This window comes from Oncorhynchus mykiss, chromosome 6, assembly GCF_057628025.1.
Source record: "Oncorhynchus mykiss isolate SJ-2025 chromosome 6, ASM5762802v1, whole genome shotgun sequence".
Taxonomy (NCBI): Eukaryota; Metazoa; Chordata; class Actinopteri; order Salmoniformes; family Salmonidae; genus Oncorhynchus; species Oncorhynchus mykiss.
The window spans coordinates 30,474,902-30,487,500 of record NC_143027.1 but is presented as its reverse complement, the minus strand read 5'-3'; the positions used below and the strand labels follow the sequence as shown (position 1 = coordinate 30,487,500).

The 12,599-nt window shown below is 43.6% G+C and overlaps 1 protein-coding gene across 4 annotated transcripts in view; it reads right to left on the bottom strand.

The window, feature by feature from the left end:
• LOC110525712 (transcription factor COE2) overlaps positions 1 to 12,089 on the bottom strand; it is a 35,992-nt gene extending 23,903 nt beyond the window's left edge. For 2 of the 4 annotated variants that reach the window (XM_036979820.2, XM_036979819.2), the window contains exons 1-6: positions 11,423 to 12,089; positions 8,405 to 8,561; positions 6,355 to 6,418; positions 5,181 to 5,236; positions 4,991 to 5,064; positions 3,426 to 3,494 (exon numbers count right to left, since the gene is read on the bottom strand). In XM_036979820.2, the coding sequence (XP_036835715.1) occupies positions 3,426 to 3,494; positions 4,991 to 5,064; positions 5,181 to 5,236; positions 6,355 to 6,418; positions 8,405 to 8,561; positions 11,423 to 11,556 (554 nt within the window). In that variant the 5' untranslated portion in view covers positions 11,557 to 12,089. The remainder of the gene's footprint in view (positions 1 to 3,425; positions 3,495 to 4,990; positions 5,065 to 5,180; positions 5,237 to 6,354; positions 6,419 to 8,404; positions 8,562 to 11,422) is intronic. The other 2 variants (XM_090237578.1, XM_036979821.2) reach the window with 1 other exon arrangement.
• Between the last annotated feature and the right edge of the window lie 510 nt (positions 12,090 to 12,599).

Below are 12,599 nucleotides of genomic sequence, written 5' to 3'. Positions count from 1 at the left end.
AAACAGAAACATACATTAATTGATGTACACACAAACAATGAACATATTCACACAGACACATTCTCCCTCTCTCACACATATACACATACAAACCCACAAGAAATACATTTGGGATTTCTGCAAGGACACAGTGCAACAAATTCCAACAGCTTATCCCAAATTACATAGCTGCTAATAGGCTGCTCCCCAAGGAGAGGGATCCATGAGCCTGTCAAGAGGGAAAAGCTCCTATCAGGTCTGGATGGGCACAGTGTGATTAGGTCAACGATCCCATTTAAAACCATCCTCACAGCACCACCATCAGCCTGCACAGGCTCACACACTGATACAGATCCTCCAATTCACAAGCCCCCTGCACTACTTATGAACAATCTTTGGAGAGGTTTAGCCATGGAAGATGGAGGAAAAGGATAGTTGGGAAAGTAATGCACTAAATGAGAAAAACAGCTGCTCCTAGGGATTCTGGGAAAATCCAAAAGACAACAGCCCAATTTTTCCGTTATATGAAAACTATCTTCAGCAGAGATCCTCTGAGACACACTGTCAACAGCCAGCCAGCTTGAACAGAGGAGAAAAAGAGAGAGAGAAATCTTTGACATGTATGAAGTGAGTGTATTTTAGGAGGGAGGGAGGGAGGGAGGGAGGGAGGGAGGGAGGGAGGGAGGGAGGGAGGGAGGGAGGGGGGGAGGGGGGGAGGGAGGGAGAGGTGCGATGAAGGTTGAAGAGATGATATCACAGAAAAACTATTGTACATAGGTCTGCTTAAGAGCATTCATCACAGTGGTTAACTCCATGCAGACCCTGTGTGACTTCCAAAATCCCTGGGACGTGGAAGCCCTCACACATGCCGATTAAGGTAACGCTCTGTCTCCCTAAAGCCTGATAACTGGCTGTCAGTTGGGGAGGCTGCAGACAAGACATATGTGTGAACCCTCACATTGCATGATAGATCCTAACTCTTCATGATTCTGACAGGGATGTTTTTTATTTATACAGTATATATGGCAGGAGTTTAGGACTGTGTACAGAGGTTTTATTTGTAGGACAGTGTGGACTAAGTGCAAGGGGCAGTCACAGTGTTCTGTGTGCTGACCACCAGTGCATAGGATGCAGACAGACAGACAGACAGAGTGTACAGTATCTGCATGTGTTAGCAGCACAGTCACTAACAAACACAGATGCTTACATTAGCAGTGACAGGTATACTGCAGAGACGCTAACTATCACAGACGCATGCCTCAGTGTCATAAACACTCACAGGGTGGGTGCACTCCATTAACCCATTATAGTCTAAGCCCTGTCTAAGCCGGGGGAGGGGGAGGGGGGGGGTTCTACTAAGCTATGTGGAATTGTTTTAAGAAGGTCATACCAAGGATCATTTTGCTATTTGATTTAGAATTTTAAGACCCCTTGAAGTATATAAAAAAAAATGTATTTGGCCTTAGTTATATTAGCCCATACAAACGCATTGAATAAGAGATTAACTACATGGAACAACAGATAGTCCCCAACAAAAAGGATGTTTGTTCTGAAGTGTCTGTTCTATATCCAAGATATATACTTTTTACATGTATTTAACCCCTTATTTTTGGCACTAAACAGTCCATATATACTTCCATTAATTTGTTCAACTGGTACCGCGGGACCTTCAGACGAGTCTTGTGAGGCAAAACAACTAACATAGAGCAAAACAACTAACATAGAGCAAAACAACTAACATAGAGCAAAACAACTAACCTAGAGCAAAACAACTAACATAGAGCAAAACAACTAACCTAGAGCAAAACAACTAACCTAGAGCAAAACAACTAACATAGAGCAAAACAACTAACATAGAGCAAAACAACTAACATAGAGCAAAACAACTAACCTAGAGCAAAACAACTAACATAGAGCAAAACAACTAACGTAGAGCAAAACAACTAACATAGAGCAAAACAACTAACATAGAGCAAAACAACTAACATAGAGCAAAACAACTAACCTAGAGCAAAACAACTAACATAGAGCAAAACAACTAACATAGAGCAAAACAACTAACATAGAGCAAAACAACTAACATAGAGCAAAACAACTAACCTAGAGCAAAACAACTAACATAGAGCAAAACAACTAACATAGAGCAAAACAACTAACATAGAGCAAAACAACTAACATAGAGCAAAACAACCAACATGTACTTGTTCATGAGAGTCTCACCCTTCCACAGAGGGGTCATATTACTGTGTAGCCCAAACTGTTAGGACGTTATAGACAGAAGTTGGCAGATCGGCTGTACCGACTTCAGACGAGTCCCAAGACGCTTGTGTAGGATTGAGACGCATCCAATGCAAAAAAAAACGGATATCTCTAGCTTAAAATCTAGCTTATTTTTTACCCCTTTTTCGTTATATTGAATTGGTAGTTACAGTCTTGTCCCATCGCTGCAACTCCCATACAGAGGTCGAGAGCCATGCGTCCTCTGAAACACAACCCTGCCAAGCCACACTGCTCGCTTAACATGGAAGCCAGCCACACCAATGTGTCGGAGGAAACACCATCCAACTAGCGACTGTGTCAGCGTGCATGCGCCAGCGAGCATGATGGGACAAGGATATCCTGGACAGCCAAACCCTCCCCTAACCCAGATGACGCTGGGCCAATTTTGCGTCTCCCAGTCGCGGCCTGCTGTGACACCTCCCAGGATCAAACCCGGATCTGTAGTGACACCTCTAGCACTGATATGCAGTGCCTTAGACCACTGCACCACTCGGGGGCCCCTAAACACATTTTTTTGATGGGAATGTTTTATTATGCTAATTAGATTTTCGCGGGGGCGTGGACATCGACTCCATGGGGTTAAAGGCATCTGGCACAGCAACACAGACCTAGAGGGTGAGCTCCCAAATACACACACGGACTGTACACACTTGCACACATATTTAACATGCAGACATGTATGCACCTCGCCATCACCCTTACACATCCCCACCCTGCCCTCTGTCCCATTGCCCCCACTAACCATTCCTCTCCCACTAGGCCCTCTGTCCTTACTGGCCATAGAGACAACAGCTTATTTGTGAGATCTCATCACATGGATCTGGGTCTCTTCTCTCTCTCTCTCTCTCTCTCTCTCTCTCTCTCTCTCTCTCTCTCTCTCTCTCTCTCTCTCTCTCTCTCTCTCTCTCTCTCTCTCTCTCTCTCTCTCTCTCTCTCTCTCTCTCTCTCTCTCTCTCTCTCTCTCTCTCTCTCTCTCTCTCTGAGTAAATGTTAATGTGCATCCATGAATTGATGTTTGTGTGAGTAGTGAGTATTTCTGCATCTGAGTATGTCTGGACATCTTAGAGGCATGAGAGGGACAGTTGAGGGGGAGACAGTGGAACACAGGCTCAGTTGGGGTGTTTGACGTTGTCAGGGTTGTGTGAGCGGGTGACAGGTGCTGTTACCTGTCAATGATGACCGGGTCAGAGGGCGTCTCGTTGCGGTTTCCACAGCTTTTCTTCTCACAACAGCGACTGTGTTCCAAAAGAACAACCAGAAAACACAACAACACAGTGAGTGAAACAAACCAGCATGACAGGACTGATCTTTCCTTTGGCTCGTCCACCGTTCCAGACTGCACTGATCCAGGGAAACAAAAAGGGTAAAGGAGAGGAGGGGAGAAAGAGACAAAAGAATAAAAGAAAGGGGAGAAAAGGTACAACAACGGACCATACAAACAGGGAGACATTATTCAGAAGTGAAAAGCCAGCCTGGCAATCTGTCACATTGATTTCGAAATCAAACTCAACCCCCACCCAATCACCCACAGACAAACACATCAACACACACACACACACACACACACGGCATCCTACAATTCGTCAGCAGTCCTGTCTGTGGAGCCTGCTGGCCCCCCCGGCCCACCCTCCAAGTCCCCTCCGCTGCATAACAAAAAGTGCCCCCACCCCTAACCATCTGCCACTCCTACACCTCGCTTCACCCCTCTCGTGTCCCAGCTTGGCCCTGCCCCCCTCTGCCCCCCCCTCCGCCCCCCTGTCAGACGGCCTCACTCCCCAGCTGTGACGCTTGCCCTCTGCCTCCCCGGCTCTGTTATTAGCCAGCTGTGAGTCACATTCGGGCATCTGTTGGCTAAACAATGGCAAAGCCCACTCAGTCTTAGCCCCTCTTCCCCTGCCAAACCCCCCTCTCCTTCCCCCTCCTGCCCTCAAACCCTGGGTCACTGCCCCACTTCCCCAGCAGTCACTCGCTCTCTCCCTCTGTCCCTCTCTTCCTACCTCCATACCTCCAAAAACATAACATGCATAGTGAGGAAGCCCAGTCTTACTAAAGCACCATAACGGCAGCCCTCTTCTTTCACCCTGACCCATTGCTGCCACACTGTCTTATGCCTTCTACACATTACGCATAGTTTCCATGAACTCTGTTAGAAACTAAAGCTTTCAGAAATCAGAGAAACTACTCTAATTCGTATGTTTCAACAGGGTTCCATTGTGGACCGTTGTCCACGTAAAACATAAGGGGCTGGGGTGGTGATGGGGGTTGGGGGGGGGGGGGGTAATTATACCCTGAACATGTTTCAGTGGAGGTTCAAGGAAGTCTGGCCCCCGTAGCTCCCCATGTCCGTGAGGGATGCTCCAGAGAGAAACAGGAGCTGGTAGGGGACTCGGGGGCTACAGGAGAAGGCGGCAGGGGGCTCACACTGTAACAAGCCTGAAGACAGACAGGCTATACTTTCACTTCAACCCCATTCAACCCCAGTCTTATTTTCAAATGGTATACCACATGTCAGACACATCAAGACAAAACAAAGAGACATGGGTGATGGATATTTTGAAGAATATGATTTCCTCCATCTGTTTGTGTGTGTGTGTGTGTGTGTGTGTGTGTGTGTGTGTGTGTGTGTGTGTGTGTGTGTGTGTGTGTGTGTGTGTGTGTGTGTGTGTGTGTGTGTGTGTGTGTGTGTGTGTGTGTGTGTGTGTGTGTGTGTGTGTGTGTGTGTGTGGCTCACCTGCACATAACCTCGTGAGTGAGCAGAACACGACACATTTCAGGATTCTTGTTCTGTCCCTCATATGCTATGGGCTGAGAGAGAGGGAGAGCGAGTGATGGGGGAATTAGATTTCATGTGCAATCAATCAAGCTGTAATCAGGAGTTCCACAGCAGGCTAAATCCAGTCAAGGCAAACAGGGCTCCTTACCTGTTTAGTGACTGAGTCAATAAGTCGTGCATAAAGATCCTGTTCCGTACGAACCCCTGCACACAGACACATACACAATCAGTAAAGGAAACTAAGCTGGACTCATCTCACAACGACAACCTAATCCTGAAGGGATGGGATATGAGTGTTTTAGACGGGACATTTATTTGATTCCCAGAATGGCCATTCCCTGGGTCATAAATACAGGTCAGATGAGGAGCAGTGGAGGGCTTTAGGCGCTATGGGATCTGACAGAGAGCCTCCCAGCATGCTTTTAGAAAACACCTGAACCTTTGGTCTCTGGGTGCTTCAAAACTACTGGTTTTACTTCCTTGAAAGCTGCCGTCGATGTAATGAATTGCGTCTGAAGAGCACCACGTTTTATCTGAGGGATTTTATTATGAAGCCAATGCAGAATGCTACTTTTAAAACGGGTTCCTTTCATCAAAGTCTCAATCTGGAGGCCTTTGATATGGCTTGGGGGAAGGGAGGGTGTAGAGGCAGGCATGTGTGTACAGTGTACAGTGTATGTGTATGAGTGTGTATGGTGGGGGTCTTTCTGGTACATGTCTTTTATCTCCTCTCCCATGGGTGCCACGGCGATATCAGAGGAGGGGCAGTGGAGGCTAATGGGAACCAGAAATCTCTTTGCATATCCCTTATCTGATGTCGTAACACCCTGTGGGGCACTGTGTACCTTGTTTCCCTGTTTATGGGCAAGGAAGCGGCTCCACACACAACTAAATCTGGGGCTCAAAAAACTCTGAAATTGGATGAGTGGATAGATATTTAGAAGAAGGGTGAGGTGGGATGAGAGGCAGAGGAAGTGACAGGGAGAAGACCACTGGGAGAGAGAGGGGGGGGGGGGGGGGTTCAAGTGGGCTTTTTGCTCTCATATTTGGAACGCATGAGAAGTGGTTATGTCCATATCATGTCCATTCCATGACCATACCATTAAGATGCGGAATAGTTTTTGGTCTGTAGTCCGGCTCAGGACAACCTGTTCCTCCTCCCACTCTGAAGTGGTCAGACACTAAAATGTCTCTGGGACAAAGAATCAAGAGACATGAAACCACACAGAACATCAATACCCGAGTGGCCACGTTCTCACACTGACATGAATGGGACATGCTGCTATCTGATGCTATGGCTGATGATTTGAAGGTGCACTCACCATTGCTGTAGAGGAGCTGTATCTTGTAGTGCGTGCCGTTGTTGGTCTTTTCTCCCGTCTGCTCCTTGGAATGAGACGACAACCAGACAAACAGACAAACAGACAAACGCACAGATGCAGTCATGCAGTTATAGCACCGGTGAGGGCACAGTTAAGCACAGTTAAGTACATCTGGGCATCACTAAGCACAGTTAAGCAGAGTCAGGCTCCTCTAATCCTGCACTTCATCCTTCCCTGGGAGTGGTGTGGGGATCTCAGGGTTGTAGGCTCAAACCCCCAGATGGGACCCTGCACTGGGCTCCAGAGCTGGGTGCTTAACCTTGAGTTAGCTCCTCTTTTTAGAAGTTGAACTGCAGCACATCTGACGTGAAATCCTAAAGCCGTGGGATCTGTATGATCAAATGAAATAGAGTGTACCCATTATCATGTATGCTATGAAACAGTGAACGTGTGCATAAGCTCGCGTGTGTGTGCGTATGTGTGCATGTGCGCAATGTGTCTGTCTGTGTGCGTAGGCCTACTCTGGATATTCCAGTGAGTGGAAACGACTGTAGTGCTGCGAGAGTGAGCAGCAGTTCGACCTTGACAGAGAGACTTCCCTTCCTCCATCCTTTCTTCCCCATCCTTTCTTCCCCCATCCTTTCTTCCCCCTGGCTCTACACCACCCTCTTTCATTTTATCCATCTCTTTCTTTCCCTTTCCAGTCTCTTGCTAACTGGTCTCAAAGGAATCCTCCCTGGTCCAATAACCCAGGGAGCCGTCATCTCTGAGCAAAAAGAGAGGAAGACAGAGATAGGGAGAAAGTAAGAGATAAGAGAGGAAGGAAAGAAAGAAATGAACATATTAAGAGAGATGAGCGAAGGTAAGAAAGAGAGAAATATACCATTTACAGTAGAGACTGGAACATAATGTTTAGTAAATATTCACAGAGGAACATTTATATACTCGTATCACCCTTCTACCTCTGAATAACAACAAAACCAGATGCCAGGTTAAACATGCAGAAAATGAACTCCTCTGCAGCCGTCATATCATTCTGCCTTGACATGGCTGTGTGTGTGGCGCTAGGGGAAACACTGACAGCCCTCAGCCCTGGCATTAGCACTGACAGTCTCTCTCTCTCTGTCTGTAAAACAAAACCGTGTTTGAACTTCCTTTGACAGGACAGTGCGCTCTTTTCTCTCTCTCGAGGGGAGAGCTGTTACCAGTTTGGACCACAAGCCTCAAACTCTCAGCTCGAGTTTAACCACAAGGCAAAACCATCCATCAACACTGGGCATAAGGCTTCCACCATGCAGTGTACCCCTCCCCTGCCCTGTCGCTCTCTGTCTGTCTCTCTTGTTCTCTCAAAACTCTCTCGCCTTTTCTTTCTCTCTTTCTCTCTCTCCCTCTCTCTCCCTCTCAATCTGACTGACACTCTGCACCTCTTCCTCTCCTTATTTTGACCCAATGTCTGACCTGAGGAATGTACTTCTCCCCCCTCCGCAGTATTTATAATGTGAGGGTGGGAGGAAAAGAGACTTTGATGATTTGGTCACGGTAAAACTTAACAGAGGCGAGCGTAATTTGCATTTTTACAAGTAGTGATGTCCCACTAATGAGCAAGGCTGTTAATTAGTCATTAGGTATTAGTTTTCAATCGCTCACCATCAGCTCAGCTCATTGGGAGGGAGGCTTGTAACATGGAGCTGTCAGCTGTTCAATAAGCTCAGCTTTATAGGGGACATGGAGGGTCAAGTTAAACGCCTGTACACTACAGGTTGCATAGAAATGTCCTGCTATGGGTTGGGTAAATGTGTAAATGTGGTCAGCTTAAAGTTGTGCTGCATTCGCTGTAATAGCCAGAGAAATCTTCATTCTATTTCTATAGTAAGAGCTACCACCTTTTCTTCACTCTCTCTTGTAAACTTATGGAAACTAACTTGAGACGTGTGATTTGATTTCAATAATAGCGAACACAGAGGACATGCGTAATAAAGAGAAATCCATGGAGAAATATGCACAAATATACTCACACAGTCAACAAACTGAAACAAACAAACACACACACCTTGTCCTGTTCCACAAAGTCCACGAAGGAAGTCCTCTCCACCTCTACAGGCTGTCCGTGTCTGTCATAGAGTGCCAGGACGAAGTGGAAGAAGTTGGACTTGCGCAGGTTAGAGGGGGGCTGCTTCTCAAAGTGGGCCCTGGAGAGAGCTACACCACTGTAGAGAGGAGAGGAGAGGAGAGGAGAGGAGAGGAGAGGAGAGGAGAGGAGAGGAGAGGAGAGGAGAGGAGAGGAGAGGAGAGGAGAGGAGAGGAGAGGAGAGGGAAATTCACTTACACTACATCACAATCCTCAGTCACACATAGCAAACACTCTTAAAATCTAATCAAAATCACATGTTATTGGTCACATACACGTGTTCAGCAGATGTTATTGCGGGTGTAGCAAAATGCTTGTGTTTCTAGCTCCAATAGTGTAGTAATATCTAACAAGTAATATCTAACAATTTCACAACATATACCCAATACACACAAAACTAAGTAAAGGACTGGAATTAAGAATATCTAAATATATGGACGAGCACTGTCAGAGCGGCATAGACTAAGATACAGTAGAATAGTATAGAATAGAATACAGTATATACATGAGATGAGTAATTCAAAATCAGTCAACATTATTAAAAGTGACTGGTGTTCTATTCATTAAAGAGGCACAGTGATTTCAAGTGCATGTATATAGGCAGCAGCCTCTAATGTGCTAGTGATGGCACATTACAACTCCAATCACTGTTTATTAAGGTCAACTGTATAGACTACAACAGAATCATTCAGTTTTAGATTTAACATTGCAACATGAATTAGTCAGGAATGGCAAAATGGAGAAAATTTGTTTTGAAAATACTCACTGAACAAACAGTGTGAGGAAACCCATTAAAGGAATTATAGACTATTTGATTTAAATGCTTCATTAAGATTGTAAGAATAAACAGCTTATATAGCCTAACTGTATGATGCAATCATCTTATGCTTCATTTTCACAAACGGTCATTTAGATTATTTGTTAGCAACAATTCAAGAATCGCATTGGGTTCAATGACTAACTTTCTATGCATGACCTACCTAGGAAATCGCGAATTATCGATGGTGGAATGAAATCAAAATGTTGACATGTACCAAAAAATAGCATGAAGTGCTTGCAGTGTTTATGTAATTAATGGGTGGGTCAAAGTTTGTCTTGCTCCAAGCGTGAAGGCCTAGAGCTTAATTAACAATGATTGTTTATTGATGCTTCGCCTCTTACACTGGGTGAGATAAAGGCTGTGTTTCTTTCGACGCTGCAAAATATGAAAAAGTTTAAAACGTTTTTCTTATAGGTCTACTGTGAAAGTTATTTTGGCACTCATGCTGATCTTCATCCTTGACCTTCGAAAAGTGAAAGGAGAAAGGGTCCAAAGTCAGACATAAATTAAAATGTACTTTTGATAGGATAATTGTTTCTAGCCTACATGTATCCATTATTTTATCGCTGCATAATTTAGGCTTGGAAGAACACGGAAAATTCTAATTTTCTTACAGATTAAGAAGCATCAGAGTACATTCAGGTAAAGTTATATTATGTCTGCTATCTATGTATTATGAAAAGGTGATATTCATGATGTGACCAATTGAAAAGGGTTTCAATCAACAAATGTGTTTCGGGTTGCATAAAATACATGTAAAATAGGAAAAGACTGTGATCGGATTAACGCCCATTTGAAACATCAGCCATAACCTTATTTAATCGAATACACCAAAATACGAAGGTTTTCAAATTACTACAAAAGTTTGTTCTGTTGCCAAAAAACTGTTTATTTAGGCAAATACACCTTTGAAAGTAATGTTAAGCTACCTTGTATGCATGCTTACTTTTCTGCATGTTCTCATTTGAAAAGAAGGCTACATAATTTATACCAAGGCTATCATAACAGCCTGTAGATGTAGCCTACTGGAGTATTTTAACATTAAGAATACACAAAAGTTCATTTTAAACCAGTATGAAAAACACTGTCAAAGTTTTGAAAAACTTTTGAATAAGATAATGGTAGACTAATTGATTTTTTGGGGGAAACAAATGATAATACGAATATGAATTTGTCAAGTGATTCATATTTCAGTAGACAGGCCAACATAGTTGTATTATTATTATCATTATTATTGTTATTGTGATTAGGCCTATTATTATTATTTCTGGGCTATTACCATCAACTTAAATCGTTATTATTGGCTATAGGCCTAATATATGGGGATAAGATCATTTCTGGATGGAGATATCAAATCTTTAGTAGATAATTCAACATGGATAAAATAACAGATTCCAACCGTCAAAAGCCTTACATGCGCGTCCTATAGGCCAACAAATCAATACTCAAGAGGTGGAATCCTCACTAAATTAACATTATTCCGGCCCGTGCGGTCACTTTCGTGACAGAATGCGTTTTTGTTTTGTTGTTGTGTTTTGTTGTATCCCTTTCATGCTGCTTGTGACACTGCCAACACTCGCTATTGACAGCGCGCGCCCGGGACAATCAGGACTCAGCATACAGAAAGACAGGGATGCTTGAGATAGACTTTTTCTACACAATTGTCAATTTTACGCCCGGGGCCACTTACTCCCAAAGACAACCTGTTGCTTTTTCGTTTTATCTCAAGTGTGGATAAGTTTAGGGTAAATGAGTATCACACAAGAGCCATTAGCATAATCAACAACAATACTTTATATTTAACTGCTTTGCACCACAGGTCACTTTTATAGGCTATTCTATAGGCTATGTTACGGTGATCTGTGCGACATCTGGTTGGCTATTTGTCATTTACCTTTATCCTTTTTTACCGAGCATAGTATTGTTTATGATATAGAAATTGTTAAAACCATGTGCATAATACATTGACTCATCTTGCATGCTTAAAGAAGTCTAACCTAATCATCATTTAAAGCAATTTCTTATACGTGCGTTATACTGTTTTATGTTGCGCTTAGTTGCCAATAGAAAAGATAAGTGTATTTCGTCAAAATACCACAGGACATGAAGGTATACATTACCTTTGCGCTGCTACGTTAGCATCCACAACACCGACATTACGCACCCAGGACCGGACTGGATCCATCTCCTCTCCTAGAGTTCTTTCTTTTAATCCGCTGACGTCTCTTATCAGATGCTCCTGGATCCCGTACATTTAATACACAAATCCAATGGTGTTCTTTTCTGAGTAAACGAGAGAGCAATATCACTTTGGCAAAATAGAACTGGGAGGTACGTTCCAAGGATGCTGTTATCGAGCACTTGGGTGATGATTGAGGCTTCAGAGCTGCCCAATGGAAATAATAGGCTACTGCGTGTCCACTATTCTGTCTTCAAACGTGCTCTTGAAGGAAAACACGCAATAGATGTATTTTCCCGTGGACTACAATCATTGTCCACAAACAGGGGATATGTAACGTCAAACGTCGGTTCGAACATAAACAAGGGTCACCTGTTTGGTGGACACGCGCGCACTCCTGGACAGTCTCGTGCACACCGTAGTCTATTCCACAGATATGCATGCACACACACTTCCACACGACAGCTCTAAAATCAGGTGGCAAAATCTTTCTCCAACAAAGTAGCAGAGACCTTTTTCGCTTTGAATGTATGGGCTAAAGAGCTGGCAATAATGCTCCACTTCACTGTCCTGGAGCATGTATGAGTTCCTCTGTCGGGATAGGGTCTGGAGGAGGGGCTACACTGCCATATGTGGGACCGATTGTTGAAATGGATGCTCTCATTGGTGTAAAATGTCCCCGTTAGTTGGACTTTTTGAGCATCCAGCTAGCCAAATAGCTCTCTTGTCTGTTCAAACTTTTCTTTGGTGAAGTCCTACCCAAAGTGTGCTTCAGATCTCAGATGAAAGTGCCATAATATGAACAAAAATTAAGGCTAATAACATTATTATTTATTTTTTTATCCTTTCATTTGAACTTTTAAATATTTGGTCACATATTCAGACAACAGACCTTTATTATTTTCAGCAGAAAGAGTAGATTTTTGTTTTTATAGACTATCGAACTAGGCTACATTGTGTTAATGATTATATTATGTTATTATTCTATGTTGAAATCACAAATGGAAGTTTCAGTGAACACAAAACCTTTTATTCAGCCTATAGTGCAGTGACATCAATCACCTGTTTATAATATTGGCCTATTCATTAGGCAACTTAATAAATGATTATTATTCGAT